Source organism: Sarcophilus harrisii, chromosome 3 (assembly GCF_902635505.1).
Source record: "Sarcophilus harrisii chromosome 3, mSarHar1.11, whole genome shotgun sequence".
Classification (NCBI taxonomy): Eukaryota; Metazoa; Chordata; class Mammalia; order Dasyuromorphia; family Dasyuridae; genus Sarcophilus; species Sarcophilus harrisii.
Window position 1 is genome coordinate 235,217,136 of NC_045428.1, and position 18,399 is coordinate 235,235,534.

Below are 18,399 nucleotides of genomic sequence, written 5' to 3' on the forward strand. Positions count from 1 at the left end.
ACATGCCATTTTAAACTTAATCTTGAATTATTTCCATACATGATTTTCTTCACATACTGCTAACTAAGGTTGGAGAAAAAACACAAAACTTCACTGGCTAGGTCCATTGACATATGATATATTATCTCGATTGAACCTTCACAATCCTTTTACTCTTCCTTGATTGATTCGCCATTCCATTTACCACAAATCATTGGAAATGAACAAATTAAGAAACTGGGAGATATAGAGTATTTAAGGGAATATAAATATGTATGTAGGAATCTCTAGTATGAAGGTAGGATTTGAGGGGGAAAGAATATGAATCAGGCACTGAATTCATTGAGGAGAGGAGAGAATCTTGGAGGTTGGTAGGTAATAGTTATTGGAATCTTAGTTGGGTATTAAATATGTATTGAGTGAATATTAAAGGTTACTAAGTGATGGCAGTAGAGGGAGAATCTAGAAGTGTCAATGAGGACAAAGAGTATTCCAAATTCTTTAACATAGCTATTAATTAAGAGAGGATATGAAATTTTGAAAGTAAAACCATTGCTGGAATGAGTATCCAGTGCCATCTGGAAGGTACTCTGAAATTCCTTTATCTGGTAATAAAATTTTATCATTTCTTCTGTCTTATAGCACGTAACCTTATTCATCATTCATATTGTGATCTCAGGGTGTAAGAGAGAGTAAAATGGTTAGTACTGTCCTATATCTTTTCTGTTCTTTGTGAATAAACTCCATTCAAAGGAACCACAACAGATGCCTCCGTTTTCTTACCTCTCTCAACTCTTTAAAATCCAATTTCTGACCCTATCATTCTATCAAAACTTTTCTTTTCAAAGTACCAGTGATTTCTTAATGGTGAACTTCAATGGCTTTTTCTCAATCTTCATTTTCCTAGACCTGCCCATAGCCTTGACACAATTGATCACTCTGTTGTTTTTACTATTGTTTCTAGGTTTTTCAGGACACCACTTCCTCCTGCTTCCTCTATATATCAGGTCATTACTCAAATCTCTTTTACTGGATTCTCATCTCCTCTGAATGTAAATGTCTAATAGATTTCTGTCCTGAAACCTCTTCTTGTGATATTATCAGCTCCCATAGATTTAGATACTAACTCTTTGCTGATGATTTGCACATTTATCCATCTTGCCATAATCTCTTAACTGTCCTCCAATATCATATTTCCAATTGCCTTTCAGATATCTGGAATTGACTGTCCAGTAGATATCTTAAACTTAACATATTCACAATTAAATCCACACTCTTTCCCATTAAATCCTTCCCTGACCCCCCAACTTCCCCAATGGAATTATAGAGGGCAACATCCTCTTCCCAGTCCCTGAGACTGGGATGTTATCCAGATGTTATTCAGATGTTATCCCAGACTAGATCTCAACCCCCATCTTCAATCCATTGTCAAGGCCTATATATTTTACCCTAGCTATATCTCCTAAATATGTACTTTCTCTCCTTTGACACTGCCATAACTTCATCATGCTTAATTGTTGTAACAGCTTGCTGGTTGGTCTGCTTGCCTTGAGGCTTTCCCTATTCCAATCCATCTTCATTCAGGCACCAAGTGATTTTTCCTAAATTACATGTTTGATCATATCAACACTGCCCTGCCTCCCCACCCCAATATACTCAATAAACTCCAGGAGCTGCTTATCATTTCTCTATTTGGCATTCAAAGCTCTTCATGTCCTAGCCTCCTCCTATCTTTCCATTTTTCTTAGATTTTACTTCTCACCACACACACTTTCATCCATTGAAACGGGTCTTCTCTCTGGTTCCTCAAATATAACTCTATATCTTGACTCCAGGCATTTTCTCTGGTTTTCCCTCACCCCTATACTCTCCCTCTTCATCCCAGCCTACTACCATATTAGATTGTTAGTCAATAGGTAGAGTCAATAGGGAGACTGTTAATCCATTCTACTTTGAAGCTCTTGTTCTGGAGTTGAACCATCTTGATTGATGATATAGTTACTTTAGACTTACCAAGTCTATTTTAGGTAGCTGGATCAGATCATGAATCACAATCAAATGAGCTAACCAGACAAGCTATTTTATCATCTATCCTATTTCATCTTCTTTAGGCATGGTAATCAATTACTACCATTGCTTCTGATATGTTCTCCCATTTTTTCTCTCCTATCTCTACTCTGGTATACAATTTCTTTCTCTTTTTTTTTCATTTCTTCTTCTAAGATTATTAAAACACAATAAGAAAACTTTATTCTTTTTAAATTTGATTCTTTCTAAGGCATCCCTGAAGGCATTAGGGTTGAAGAGACACATAATTAAAATGTAAATAGTTCATCTTTATAAAGTAGTTTCTGATTGCTCATGTGTATTTTACCTTTTTGTGTTTTTCTTGATTCCAATATTTGTATTCAGTTTCTACTCAGTTCTGGTCTTTAAGACTGCTGCTAAATCTGGTATGACCTTGACTGGCTCCTCAGTTCTTGAACTCTTTTTTCTTGGCTGCTTGCTTTATTTTTCTTTTGACCTAGAAGACCTTTATTTTGATTATAATGTTCATGGGAGTTTTAATTTTTAAGCTTCAGGAAATAACTTTCTATTTTCACTTTCCTGCTTTTCATTAAGAATGCTGCTAAATCATGTTACTACTGGGCTTATATCCCAAAGAGATTTTAAAGAAGGGAAAGGGTCTTGTATGTGCAAGAATATTTGTGGCAGCCCTCTTTGTAGTGGCCAGAAACTGGAAACTGAGTGGATGGCCATCAATTGGAGAATGGCTGAATAAATTGTGGTATATGAATATTATGGAATATTATTGTTCGGTAAGAAATGACCAACAGGATGATTTCAGAAAGGCCTGGAGAGACTTACATGAATTGATGCTGAGTGAAATGAGCAAGACCAGGAGATCATTATGTACTTCAACAACAATACTATATGATGATCAATTCTGATGGACCTGGCTATCTTCAACAATGAGATGAACTAAATCAGTTCCAATGGAGCAGGAATGAATTGAACCAGCTACACCCAGCGAAAGAATTCTGGGAGATGACTAAGAACCATTACATAGAATTCCCAATCCCTCTATTTTTGTTCACCTGCATTTTTTATTTCCTTCACAGGCTAATTGTACACTATTTCAGAGTCCGATTCTTTTTGTACAGCAAAATAACTGTTTGGACATGTATACTTATTTTGTATTTAATTTATATTTTAACATATTTAACATATATTGGTCAACCTGACATCTGGGGGAGGGGGTGGGTGGAAGGAGGGAAAAAATTGGAACAAAAGGTTTGGCAATTGTCAATGCTATAAAATTACCCATGCATATAACTTCTAAACAAAAAACTATTAAAAAAAAATACTGCTAAATCTTGCATGATCTTGACTGGCTCCTTAATCTTTAAACTCTTTTTTCTTGGCTGCTTGCTTTATTTTTCTTTTGACCTAGAAGATTTTTATTTTCGTTCTTAGGAATTTTTGTTTTTATGTTTCAGGAGGAAACTTTCTATTTTCATTTTGTTTATTTTAATATATGAAGGCAGTTTTTCTCCTATGATTTATTCAAATATGATATCCAGACTTAACATTTGATCACAGATTTCAGGTAGACCAATGATTCTCAAATTCTTTCCTTGATGTATTTTCCAATTTAGTTCCCTCCTCCTCCCCATCCCTGCCCAGGTTAGTTGTGTATGACAAAATGGTTTGTACTTTTATTTTTTTCTATTTTTTTATGTTGCTTTAATATTTTTTATTGTCTTGTGGAGTCATTAACTTCTGTTTGGTCTGTTCACATTTTCAAGCAATCTATTGACTTAGTATTATAGGATCAAGGTTCTTCTCTCTCTGTTTCCCCTAAAACTAGGATTAGTTTTCCCTAAAAGCCAACAAAACTTTGTCTGGGACCTGAATGGCCCCTGCCTCCCCTGATAAAGCTTACTGATCATGTGAGGGCATACCAAGTCCTATCCATGTGGAGTCAGGGTTTCTTTAACTTGGCAAATGTCTAGAAAACAGGTGAGTTAGTTATTAGACTTTGTTCTGCTGACCAGATGGGTTTCCATGGAGACAAAGTGGAGGAAGGGAGAAACTATGTCCAGAGAAACTTAAGTGCCACTTTATTTTTTTTTCATATTTTTACTATGTTAGGGCATAGCAATAACATTTTGTTATGTTCAAAGACTGTCCAATGACTTATTTTATTCCAGAATTGAACTTGGATTAATAGGATGCTAGCTAGCATTAGACTTACTATCAATATTTGGCAAAGACAGCAACTGAAATGAAAAACGATGACTTATATATGTTCAATCCAGAAACATCTGGAATAGAGAACAACCACAAAAAGCAAGTAGATCAGTGCTGAAAGAGGTTATCATAAAGAAAGGTTATGTCCAATATTTTTTCATTGTTACTAACCATCCTGCAGAGAAATCAGACTGAAAATATGTTGACTAACAAATGAACTGGTCCAGCTCACTTGGCAAATAGAAATATCAATTTTAACTTTAGGGACTGTGCAATGAAAGATGAAGGCTACATAATGGAGATGGTAACAGACTACATCTAGGAACCTACTATATGGTCTCTGTCCCAAAGGTTCCGGTTCCACTGCATTTCATTGAGATTGGCGCCATGAGTCAAAAGACTTAGAATGGAAGAAGAGACTTGGGAACTCCCAATGGTGATGGGAAAAAAATCATCTTATTTGTGCTCACTAAAAAGTTGATTCCCTGTATTGAGGAAGCAAGAAGGGCTTTCTTTCCTAGTGAAGAAACTTGGGAAATTTCATGAAAAGTTCAATAGAAAACTGATAGAATGATGAAAATCTTTAAGGCATGGTCTAAAGGAGCCAATGCTGAAATGTTCTACACAGTTCATTTCATAGACTCCAGGAACAATCTAATGACTGAATTTTACAGTTTCATAAATTTAATGAAGCTTACAGAAAGGGATCACTACTAAGTGCCTACTTAGGTGCTTAAGATAGGAGTTATTCACGTCTAGCTCCATGAAGATGAATTTTCATTGTAGCTGGCTCCCCAGTAGGTAGTCTACTGGGAAAGAAGGGAGTAAAGTTCCTAAATGAAGTAAATTTGATAAGCTGGGTTTATGTGGGTCTCCCTACAGTCTGCTATACCCTGCTAGCCTTAGGGGCAATTAAATGCCACCTTCAAGGTAAAGTCCTACCAGAATAGTTTCAGAATTTAGTCTTGGTAGTCCTTTACCACAAAACTATTCTGATGTGGACTGATCATTTGATGAAATTTGAACAAGATGCTGAGACAGCCATGGAGTGGAAAGATGCTGCTGTCAATATGAATAGGTGCAATGATAATGGTGGAGGGGTCATGGAGCCCACCAGGTTTCCAAGAGGGCAGAAGTCAATGATTGTTGTCATCTCAATTGTGTCTTACACTCAGTAACTTCCTTTGGAGTTTTCTTGACAAACTTACTAAAGTGTTTTTCCATTTCCTTCTTCAGCTTGCTTAGTGACTTGCCTGGGGTCATACAGCTAGGAAGTGTCTGAAGCCAGATTTGAAGGAAGAGAAGTTCACCTGACTGCAGTCTTGGTATTTTATTTGCTGTACCATCTAGAGATATGATTCCTGAAATGAGGGGGTAAGAAAGGAATTGATTGCTAGTCCTCATGGATGCTAGCAAAACTCTATAGGAAAATTCTGTACCCTGGCAGTAGATGCTCTTGAATCATGTCAAGATGAATCTTGAATCATGAACCAAAGACAATCCCTAAAACCTTAGGCTCATTTGTATCACCCTGAGGAGATTAAAGAAGGGAGAATATGGAGAAAAACATATTACATATTTTGTGGAGACAGAATATATTTGAGACCTTTCAGCAACTTCTGTGAGTTTCAGTCAACTGAACTGTAGTTAACACTGAAGAATATTAAGTGTGAAAGAAATTTCATTTCTAGTGATGCAGATGAAGGAAGTTGGAATACTCTGTTATATCAGCTCCTGTAGAGAGCCAGAACTCTGGAGAAGTATACTTGAAACAAGGATACTTACAACAAGGTGTTAACTCAGTGGAATTGATAAGATGATGGTTCTTTAGTATACTTATACTTAGTATTTAGCATGGTGATGTAATGGTTCTCTAATTCACACATATTCAGTATGTTGTAATGTTGTAATTGTAATAGGGTATTTAAAGGCTGAGAGGACTGGAAATGAGACATTCCATTTTTGACCATCCTCCTGGTGGCTCTCCTGCCCCCCTGCACTCCTTCACTAAGATCAAGATTGGGCCAGAATAAAGAATCTAGACTTTACTCCTGATCATTCTTGTGGTGTCTGTCCTGCTGATGAGACCAAGGCTCATCCAAAGGAACTCCAGAAAGCTAGCCCGAACATTATAAGCTCCTCTTATAACAAACATGGCTTATCCTTGTAGGAAGACAGATAGTACCTGATATATTACAGTGGGCTATAAGGAACTGAACAAACTTAGCATACCCATCCCTAAAGCTGATTCTGACTTCACCAAAAATTGTAGAACATCTAATTCAGGGCTAGAGTAAAGGAGGTAGGGAAGTATGAGAGTTATTGACCTTACCACTGCTTGTTTCTCTATTCCTATGGTCAAGACTAGTCTGGGAAGGTGTCTTCTATACCTTCTCCATGGTTACATGACCTTTCCTTCATACAGCCATGTTATAGTAAGCAGATACCTGAAACAGGTCTTTCTTCCTGAAAGCACTGATATATACCACTACATTGATAATATAATATTGGCTGACTAGAAGAGGCTATGGTGGCAGAAACTTTAGATCAGATAGAAAATAAAGGATAAGAGTTGGAAAATCAACCCTAAGAAAATCCAGAGTTCACCCTACTCATTCAAGTTGTATATAATAATGAATGGAGAAACCTTCAAATGTTTCCAGGCATAGTCCAGAATACACTATTGATACTTGTTTTCCCACAACTTAATAAGAAAGCCTAGAGATTTATATGACTTCAGGTTTGGAGTACTTACTGTTCCCATTTGGGTATCTTGATGGTACTCATTTACCAAGTGTACTACAAAGCCACCTTTTTTTTTTTTTAAAGTGGGGCCCAAAGTAGGCTATAACCTCAAAAGATATAAAGACAGATATATAATAGTCTTTCTTCTTAGACCATTATGACTCTGCAAGGCCAACATTCTAGAAATTTTTTACCATAAAGACTAGGCTGAATAGAGTCTTCAGCAATCATCAAAGGGTATTGTTAAGCTTATGGACCTTCAAGTTCCCCAAGGCAGCCATTCATAACAGAACTTTTAAAAAGCAGTTGCTTGATGGAATAGAGTTAATACTAAACAGAAGACGTAAGGTTGAACAATCACCTTTTTTTCCCCTCTACTTTACAATTTTGTCTATTGTTGTTGGATTTCAAAAAATCAAGTCCTGTTTTGTAGTATTTGTAAGTTTCTAAGGTACAAATATTCAGACTGAAAGTCTAACAATTGACACCTCTGAATATAATCTTTCTGAGGGCAAAGACTACCTTTTTGAATTTGGGTTCCCAGGGTTTAGTAAAGTACCTGCACATTGTGAGATCATACAAACTCCTGTATCATTTAAATTTTTAAAATCTGGCCCCTTTCTACCTCTTTAATCTACTTACATATCTTCTTAAAAGACAGACAAATCTATTTGCTATTCCTCCCAATTAAATCTTCACTTCCTATTTCTGTGCATTAGCAAAGAATTGGCATTGGATGTTATTCAGACTTATAATGCTTTCCTGACATCCATGCCCTTATTGCTTGGAGCTCCCAACTTTCTTCAAAACTCAGCTTAAGAACTATTTTCTGCATGAGGCCTTTCATCATCCTTTTACTTATTAATGTCTTTCCCTTCACAGTTACTTGTTATATGATTTGTATATCTGTTAGGACAGGGATTGTATCAATTTTTTCTTTGTATCTTCAGAGATTAGCACAGTAATAAGTACTTTGTTAAATGCTCAATTCTTACTCTTTTGTTGATTGATTTCATTTGTATTGTGAGAATGAGAATCAAAAGATGACCAATTACAATATTTGTAATACAATATTTGTATCTCTGAGATACTAAAATATGTAGAAGGCTTTAATGGTACTGGATACAAACTTCATATAGGGTTTATGTGAAAACATGTACAAGGATCACACAGAATGAGAAGGCTTAGAAAGACTTCCACTTAAGAAGAAAAATTATTCACATCAATGGACATGTAAAATGTGTCCATTGGATATGGACACATAAAAATGTAAGTATGTAGAGTAACAGCTAATCTAAGATCTTCATTTACAAATTCATCATCAACATAGCTAAACATAGATTAAATCATTTTTTGATCAAATGCTGTTATTTGTCAGTTTTGGTTATTGATTTTTCTACAGAATATTTTTATTTATATATTTTACATATCAAAAGTTTCCATGGACTTAGATGTATATTTAAATGCATATCTGAAAGAATATATCCTAAAGTATGGCATTATTCAAGCCCTTTTGAAAAATAAAAATAGGAACTTACCAGAGAATTGTTTGATGGCTACGGGTCTCACTTTGTAAGGAGTGCTGTAAAAAAGAACATAGTTCCTTTTTTATTGACTCATAAAATCTTATCTTATGTTGAATATAAGAGATTTATACTTAGAGTCAGTTAAAATTCAACAGACTGAGAAATAAGTTAGGAAGTTCCGATCTCTTCTACAGTTGAATTTTAAGTGTTTTAAAATAATTGTTGATAATCATTCATGAAACTCATAAATGATCAGCAAAACAAATATTGTACCAATTTTAAAACTCACCATGTTCGAATGTATCAGTTAAAGTAATAACTATATGACTTTTACTTGACTTCTTAAAATCCCAAGTTCTAAAGGTAATCCAAGCATATTTTTGAATACTTCTTATTTAATCATTAAAAATGCAAACACTTTCTCATTAATTAGTCACCACTTCAGTTAATTAAATACTGATTTGTTAGTATACTTGAGAAACTCAACTTTTGTTCAGTCACTTCAATAATATCTCTGACTCTAAAAAAAAAAGTTATTTTCAAAATATATGCCAAGATAGTTTTCAACATTTGCCCTTGTAAAATCTTGTCATATTTTTCTCCCTCCCTATCCCTACTTCCTCCTCTAGACAGCAAGTAATCCAATATGTATTAAACATGTGCAGTTCTTCTATATGTATTTCCACATTTATCATGCTTTGCATTAGGAAAATCAGATCAACAAGGGGAAAAAATAACAAACAAAAGGAAAAGCAAGCAAACAATAACAACAATAAAAAGATGAAAATACTGTGCTGTGATCCACATTCAATCCCCACAGTCCTGGGTGCAGATCTCTCTCCCTTCACAAATCTATTGGAATTAGCCTGAATCAACTCATTGAAAAGAACCACATCCTGTGGTGTTCTTTTTCTTTAAAATATAAAGGTTCTCTCTGGGAGCAGGTTTCTTGGGGAGGTTTTCTGGAGGCAGCCTTAGTTTCAGTTAAAAGTAATAATCATCCAAATGCAGCCAGGTGCTGAAAGTTCAGATCTTTTATTGTATCCTTCAATATAGCCCGGTTAGTTTTTCTTAGAGGCCTATCTTTCTGCTTGGTTCCAAGAGCTCTTGCAGCTAGTCCTTTGCCTCTGCTCCCTTCAGCCTCCAGCCAGTACAAAGATGGAAGATGCAATGAATCTCTCTTGTCTCAGAGAGAGGGCTTGTGGGCTTCCTCCCAGAGTGCTCCTCTCTGACCCCTGGGAATGTTCCAAAGTAACTCCTTTGAAGCTCTAAGAGTTTCTTCTATATATATGATCTCCCAAAGGTTAACTCCTCCCAAGGGAGGGATTAAGGGAGGTGTGAATTTGGATATCTCATACTAAACCCTGAAATCTCCCAAACATGTAAACTCCAATGAGTACTTAAATACTTCTTGCTTATATGAGCTCTCTAAAGGTGTGAACACAAGCACTGTTTCTATCAATTGTACTTAGTACCTTGTTTCAAGTTCTGGCCCATAACATCTCCTCGTAGGATCAGATTAATCATACTGAACCATGCTAAATTAGATAATTATTGTCTCTATCAACTCTAATGACTTAACAGTTTGTAAAGATTCCAACAACATCCATCAGACTTGATCATCACATAATCTTGTTGCTGTTTACAATGTTCTCTTGGTTTTATTATTTTCAGTTATCATAGTTCACGTAAGTCTCTTCAGGCCTTTATGAAATCAACCTGCTGATTGTTTGTTACAGAACAATAAAATTCCATAATATTCATCTATGATAACTTATTCAGCCATTTTCCAACTGATGGGCATTCACTTGGTTTCTAGTTCCTTGCCACTACAAAAAGGGCTGCTTTGGGATACAGACAACATTTGATTCTTTGTGACCCCATTTCAGATTTCCTTTGCAACAAAGAGGCGTGTTTTGCCATTTTGTTCTCCAACTTATTTTATAGATGATATATTAAGGCAAACAGGATTAGGTGACTTGCCCAGGGTCCTTCAGTTAGTAAGTGTCTGAGGCCAGATTTGAACTCAGGAAGGGGAATCTTTCTGATTCCAGGCCTGGCATTCTATCTACTAATCCATCTAGCTGATCTATGCAGTTTATTAATAGAGCATTCAATAATACAAAGACATAAATAATTATAATATTTAGCTGTGAGATAGATTATATCTCAAGTCACCCCTAACAATCACTATTACTCAAATATAGTCTCACCATTCAGCCTTTACAGAGAGCAATCAAAGCCTTTCATAAAGAAGAAGAATATTCTATTGCTAATATAAAGGTAAATTCAATCACTTGGTGGAATAGATTTATTCTTTCTGTTACCTCATAGTTAATCTCTAGAAATGACAGGAAAACAGTTGACTCATAGGTGACAGTTAGATTTCTTTATAGCTCACAATAAAAACTCAAAACTTTTCTTTCTTTTTATAGAAGAGAATTAAAAATCAGTTTCTCTAAAATAATTAAAATTCAATCTCTTTTCAAATAGCATTTAAAGCTATTTGTCCCTATAGACTTCTCATATATTAAGTCTCATATGACTTAATTCTCATAAATTAAGTTCTAGCTATTCCCATTAAATCATAAGAAAATAGCAGTTAGATTGCCATTTTCTTGCATACTTTTCAGAGAATGATCACTGACCTATAATTATTCAAGATAACAAAGCCAGCAAAGATGGAGGAGTAAGGGAAACAGTATATCCTAATTCTCCCCCACAATGACTCTGTAAAAGATCTAAGAAAAATATCAGACTGAGTTCATTCTTAATCATTCATTTTAGATGAGGACCATTGACAACATGGAGTGATGTCTTGACTTGCTTATGAATTGGATTTGAGTGGGCAGAGTTACACAGGCTCTCTCTTCCAGACTCAATGAAATCCAAGGGCACTACAAAAAATGAGGATAATTGGTTGCAGTGGATGACCACGAGTTCTTTAATATCTGACCAAGCTCTAAACACTCCATATCAACTGCTTCAGCTGTTTTCATGCTTTTGGAACAATTGTTCTCTTCTGACCATTCTACCAAGGGGAAATATTCACACACTAGTGTAGACATCCCCCTAACACCTCAAACAAGTTTGAAAATTGTCAGTTATCCTCAACCTAGTTTAGTTTGTCCTGAAAATCTAGGAGTCATTTTTTGACTTCACACATCTAGGTAAGTAACCAGGGCCCAAACTGTGGAACAGGAATGAATCTGCAGCTGTATCACTTTGACCCCAGAAAAGGATGCTATACTATACTATAGTATACTATATCTATAATCCTGGTTCAAGATCTAGATTAAACGTCCCTTATGCAGGCCTGCATCTCTTACCTCTGAATCTATGGTCGTCTAGCCAACTGGTAAGCTATATCTAGCAATTGTCTACTGGAAGGACAGCTCTACAACTGTGTTGTCTTACCCCATACTTGGCTCTGATTCCTGGAAAGTCCATGAAAGCCCTGATAAGAAAACTGTCTAGATCAATCTCAGTGAATTTACTGTCCTTTAGCTGGAACTGCCCTATGATTCCTGAAGAACACCACACTCAGTAAACAGAGAAAGCAGGAACAAAATCCTAGACAATACAAAGCAGGACCAAACAAGGCCCCAACTTACTCTTTAAAAGTGCTCAGCACCTGATTCAAACAAAAGGCCCAATTCAGGATGTAAGGCTGGAAGAATGATTAAATCTGAAAAAAGATTCCTTATAATAATGTGTCACCAAGAATTCTCAAAATAGAAACCCAGCAGTAATAAGTAACACAAAAAGGATGAACTCCTCCTACCATGCCCTTATAAAAGCATTTTTAAACATGTGCATCTCATTCCTTTTCCTAGATCTCCACATCAAATACTGTAGAGGGCTAAAACTGGTGCTAGCGCAGTCATCACAAAATACCTCCGTCCCTTTCCTCCTAACTGTTAAGTAAGATATTATCTGATAATGGCTTAAGTTATAACACTTTCCAGATGTATGTGTTGTTGTTGGGGACTCAAAAACCTATAAGCCTTCATGTCGCAAGGAAATGAAACTGAGGCAGCTAGATGGTACAGTGGATAGAATACTGACCCTGAAATCGGAAGGACTTGAATTCAAACCCAGACTCAAATACTAATACTTATTAACTGTGTGGCTCTTAATGTCAATTTCCTTGCCAAAAAAAAAAAAAAAAAAAAAAAAGGATAAAAAATGAAACCATATTGGTATTTCTCCCTCAAGTAAGAATGCTAGAAGAGACCTTCAAGAATACCTAGTTAATTTCCCTCCCTGGGGATAAGGAAAGTAAGAATGCTTGAAAGGCAGTGTGGAATAATGGAGAGGAACTTGCCTTGAAATGCAGAAGATCTGGATTCAACTCCTGCTTCTGAAACATAGTGGCTATGTGAGCAAGAACGCATCATTTGTCACTTACATCTCAATGCCTTTAAGCAACTCTAAGACTGAGTACAGAGAATCTGGTAGAGAGAGAATTTCATCATTGGGAGTTAGCTATAATCAAGAGATAGTATATGCTATCTAGGGTGGCAGGGAAACAGGAGGATCCCTCTTCCTTTTAACTCCTTTTTAGCCAAGCCAACCTACTCTTTAATCCAATTAGCTGCTTTACTGCTGACACTACTTGGATGAGATGAAATTAACCAACTCTTCCTTCCATTGAGATGGATGGCAATCAGGAATCCTAATCATCTACCCTTTCTCTAGCATTGTTATCTGAATTATGGATGTAACTTAAAAGATCCTAGGGCCTGGCCACCAACCCAACCCTTGTATCCTAGGGATTTTCTAGCTATTCCATTTATTATGATTTTATGTGTTAGCTCTTCCTAAGAGAGTAAGCTCCTTGAGAGTAGTAACTATCTCCTTATTTTCTGGTTTTATCCCCAGTTAAGTTTGAAACAAATTTGGCAGAATAGTTAACATATGAACACACCTAGAATGAGTTCCTGTAAAAAGCTTTGTTTCCTCCCTTCATTGGTTAAACTTTATTTCCAGAGATTTTTGTTGTTTTCAGTTTTTTTTTTTTCTTACTGCTTGTTTAGAATTCCAGTTTATTTCTCATTTTGCTATGCAGTATCTTTGTATTATATCCACATATTTAAATTTAAAAATTGTAAATTCCTCTCTGTCCCCCACCTAGAGAAGCTATTCACATGAACAGTATACTACCTCTATCCTTTTTGGGAGGAGGTGAAAGGAATTCACTCCATGAGTCAGCTAAGAGTAAATGCTGGTTATCTTTAATTAAGAGGGGACAATAAATAAAAACTTAAGTAACCTACTGGCCTTTTTATTGACTAGCTAAGTGGAGCCACTAAATAGTTAACAAAACATCGAAAATTCATTGATTAAATCTAAAGCATGTGGCCTTGGACATCTCTTAGTAAGAGAATGGTAGCTTCCCTCAAACAGTGAAAGCAGAGGCAAGAAGCATCAGGCAAGAAGCATGTTGATGTTTCAGCAGGACAGAGCAGAAACTCCAACAAATAGTAGCACAGAAACAATAGAGAAGCAATGTATAAAAGCTTCAGAGTTTTGGATAGCACTTTAGAACATTACATTGTGGAAGTGGAACCATCCAAAAGTAGCACAAGAGCTCTAGGCAATAAGGATTTATGGAATTGTAATCAGTAACAACAGCAAGAAATGGAAAAAAAATGTGGAAAATTAGGTAAGAGATTTTCCAGCTACAATGCAACAAAGAGGCTAAAAAATCTTTCCTCTCCTCATGCATGAGATTTCTTCTTCCCTTCTCCAGCAAAACATTACAAAACTTCTATTTTTTTTTTTTTTTTTTTTAGTGACATTTCCATTGTTTAAGCTGTCTTTGCTGAAACATTTGACAATGCTAAGGACATGGATAGTGAACAATTTCTGTAGTTTTTCAGTAGCTGGGGCTGCTGAGGAGGTAGAATGGATAACAGCTTTAGTAGTAATTGCCATGATAGGTCTTTACAAGGTTGCTTCCATGACCAGTGGCTACAGAGGGTATTCCAGAGGCAGTGGATGCAGAGGAATGCAGCTAGTCCTAGATCTCTTGTGTTTACCTACCAAGTAAAAGCTGGTTGTAGTAGTTGGTGAACTCCTCTAGATGGACATAGAGGTCAGAAGTGAAAGCAGCACTGTTTCCCATTGCTCTTTATATGTTAACTACAAAAGTTTGACCTAACCATATATATATATATATACAGGGGGAAAAGTCAGATTAAAAAAAAAAAGATTAGCCTAAATTTTTGAGGATGCCAGAATATATGAACAATGTCTATTATCAGAATTATGACATGCAGTTACTTGGATGATCTATAGTGATAACTCATCAATTCATATATCTGAGACAAATATTGCAAATGGACAACTTTGGTTCAAAATTAAACCAGAAGGAGAGAACAAGCTGGATTGACTTTGAGAAACTGTGAAGCTCCTTTAAAAATGCTAAACATGCTCTAGAAACAAATGCATATTTTTAATATCAATGTTTTGGTGGTAGTGTCATAAGACTGTGAGTCATAGAATTCTATAGTTTTCAAAGAATTGAAAATGACTTTCACCCAGAAGGCAAATGGAGAGGATTAAAGTGGGTGTGAGTAGGCTGCAACACAAAATAAATACTTATGAAGAACTAGAATAAAGTATATTATCAAATAAATGTATGGGCAAAAAAAAGATGGATCAATTAAGTAGTAAGAACTGGACAACTCATGTTCTCCACTGGTTATCTGTGGGTTATTGAAAGAAAGCAATGGAGATCAACAGGCTGGACACTTTGGATTTATGACAAGAACTGTATAGGTGAGGCAGGGGAGGATGAGTTTGTGATTTGCAGTATGGTAAGGAATTAACCATGTTAATGAGATCACAGGTCTATTGAAGTATAAATTTTGCCATTCTTTCTCAATTATATATAGTGTTAATTTATAAATCCTGATAGAACTGTAATGAAGTACTGGATGGAACCTCAAAATGTATTTTTTTCTCACACTGATTCTAGACTTTATTAATATATCTTTTAATTGTTCCACTGGGATATTTAAAAAAGCAAAACAAGTAGACCAGTTCTATTAAAAAAAAAAAGGCTTATTGATGCTTTAAAAAAAACTCATACAACTGTCACGTTCCAATAATCCCCTTGGCTGACCTCTTCCCTACATAGAATTCTTCTTTGTAACAAACAAAAGCAGTGAGATAGAGCAAATTTTCACAGTGAAAATTGCTAATAGTTTATGCTACATTCCAATTCTGCTATCCATGACTTCTCTACTGAGTGTGTCAAATCGTTAGTCCTCTAGAAGCAATATTGGTTCTTTCATTCAATCTGAGTTCTGATGTCTTTCAATATATTTTGCATATGCATATATATGTTCCTACAAGTTATCTAAATTTTTCATATTTGTCATTTCTTATAACAAAAAATATATATTCCATTCCAATTTAACAAGCACTTATGAAATGCCTCTTATGCATGAGACACTGTATTAAATGCCAGAGACACAAAGCAATAAGGAATTTTTATTACACTGAGTAGATATGTAAACATATAATATATGCATGACAATTTGAGGAGGGGGAAAGCACAGACAGACACAAGGATCAAGAATAACTTCCTAAAGGAGATGGCATCAGTACTGAACACTGAATGAAGCTAGAATCTAAGAAGTAGAGATGATTAGTACATTGCAGGAAAACCACATTTATTCAGTCATTCCCCAAAATGTATGTTTTTTTGTTTCTAAAAATTCTTGTTTTTTGAGGTTTTTGTTTTTGCTATCACTAGAAATGCTGCTCTGAATACTTTGGTACAAATGAGCTCTTTCTGTCTTTCTTTAGCCTTGATGAGTCATATGCTCAGTAGTGGGAGCACTAGGTCAAAGGATCAAATAGCCTGGTAACTTTTCTTACAATATAATGGATTCTAATGTCCATATGTTTCCTTTTTCAGTTTTAGGGAATGTGTTTTAAGCAAAATACTATGATTTAAATCACCATTCCTCTGATCTCCAAGTTAAGAAAATTAAGGAAAAATAATTTAGGCAAAGGTTGGACTTTTAAACTAATTTTCCATTTCCATTTATTTTTATATCTAACCTATGGAATTCTACAATGGAATATATATGTATGTATACATATATATATGAAATATAACCTACATGGACTATGTACATATATCATATATAAATATGTGTGTGTGTGTGTATATATATATATATATATATATATATATACAGAGAGAGAGAAAGAGAGAGAGAGAGAGAGAGAGAGAGAGAGAGAGAGAGAGGGAGAGAGAAATGTCTGTGCATTGACAAGCATCAGGAAGTTGAAGAAAAAACTGACACTTTCTTGTGATTTCTTTCACCCTGGAGAAGTGCTCTCAGTAGCCTGTAAAACTGAAGAACTTCCTCAATATGTCATTCTCTGACCCATCCTCTGATACCTTTATTCCTTAGAAGTATGCTGGAAAGTAAAATGCTACAATTCCCATTTCTGGATTTTTCCTTCTATTGAACTTGTTGGTAATTTATAGATAACTCCTAGAGTTGTGACCAAATTTCCCAGCCTATTGGAACAATTTTCTATTTGGCATTATTTTACTTCATCCAAAAGTTTTCAGAGACTTAGACTAAGATATTTTGGGTGATTGATTGCTTGAGATATATTCTCATTTAATTAAGGCATCAGAGCTAATATGGTTCTTTATTATCTGGTTTAAATAAATTCTGCAGAGCCTTCTGTCAAGAAATCTCCAGAAAAAGCTGAAATAACTAGTAATTAAATAAAGTAATTAACATTCTTGTTTTCTTCAGAAGATTTAAAATCCCAATTTAGCAGAAACCCCCCCCCCCAATTCCTCCCTCAAATTCTAGTCCCAAGATATCTTCCTCTCTTTTCCTCCTGAGAAGAAATACAATTCTCAGCATTTTTAGCAACATAGGATACCTACTCTAAATTCTGCTAGAAAACTGTTTCCTAGAATGCTAGAATGACATTCACATGAGGATAACATTGGTAGATTATGTAAAATCTATATCGAAAGTGATGAAAATCTGAATATAGCTGGTAGCTGGAGTGAAGAGAAGAGGAAGAATTCAAGACATATCATGAAAGTAGAAATATCTGATGGAGATGGGGTAGGAAAAAGAAGAGTGAAAAATCAAGGATAATGTTGAGGTTACAAAATTGAGAGGGCAAAATAGTAATGCCTTTGACAGAAGAAGAGAGAAGAATTTAAGGAGTAAGATAATTAGTTCAGTTTTAATTATGTAGGTTTAAGATGTCTCTTGGAAATTCAGTATGAAGAGTTCAATGGACAATTTGTGACATAGGATTAAACCTTGGGATAGAGATTGACACTGGATTTGTATAGGCATGGGAACTAATGAGAAGGAGTAAAAAACTACCAAGTGAAGGGGTAAAGAGAAAGAAGAGCAGAGGGTCCAGGACAGAACCTTGGGGAGCATCCACAGAAGCCAGCAAGAGTCTAGTAGGACAGGAAGGAGGTAAAAACTAGGAGAGAGTAGTGTTACAAAAATTCAGAGAAAAAGAGTATCCAGGAGAAGATAGTCAACAAAGTGAAATACAGCAATTAGGTTGAGAAGAATTAGAAGAAAAGATAGCAATTAAGAGAAAAATGCTAACTTTTGGAGAGAATAGTTTTAGTTGACTGATGAAATCTGAGAAAGATTTTAAAATGAGAAGTGTGTGAAAAGAAGAAGTAAGAGATTATAGGAAACTTTTTCAAGGAGTTGAGCTGAGAAAAGGAAGAAAGATATATGACAACAGCATAAGGAGATTGAAAGATATATTGTTGCTCAATTCTCTATTTTCTCATAGGTGTCTTTACAGGGTATGATGGAAGAATATTCCTGAGAATCAGAGTGTGTGTATAGGAAATATCTAACAGGCA

The 18,399-nt window shown here is 35.4% G+C and overlaps 1 protein-coding gene and 1 long non-coding RNA gene across 3 annotated transcripts in view; one reads left to right on the forward strand and one right to left on the reverse strand.

Annotated features, from left to right (window-relative positions):
- PDE9A (phosphodiesterase 9A) overlaps positions 1-18,399 on the reverse strand; it is a 149,692-nt gene that overhangs the window by 101,330 nt on the left and 29,963 nt on the right. For both annotated transcript variants that reach the window (XM_031959226.1, XM_031959225.1), the window contains one exon: positions 8,517-8,560. In XM_031959226.1, the coding sequence (XP_031815086.1) occupies positions 8,517-8,560 (44 nt within the window). The remainder of the gene's footprint in view (positions 1-8,516; positions 8,561-18,399) is intronic.
- Positions 1-18,399, forward strand: part of LOC116422328 — a 113,707-nt gene that overhangs the window by 60,697 nt on the left and 34,611 nt on the right. The gene's annotated exons all lie outside the window — the stretch shown is intronic.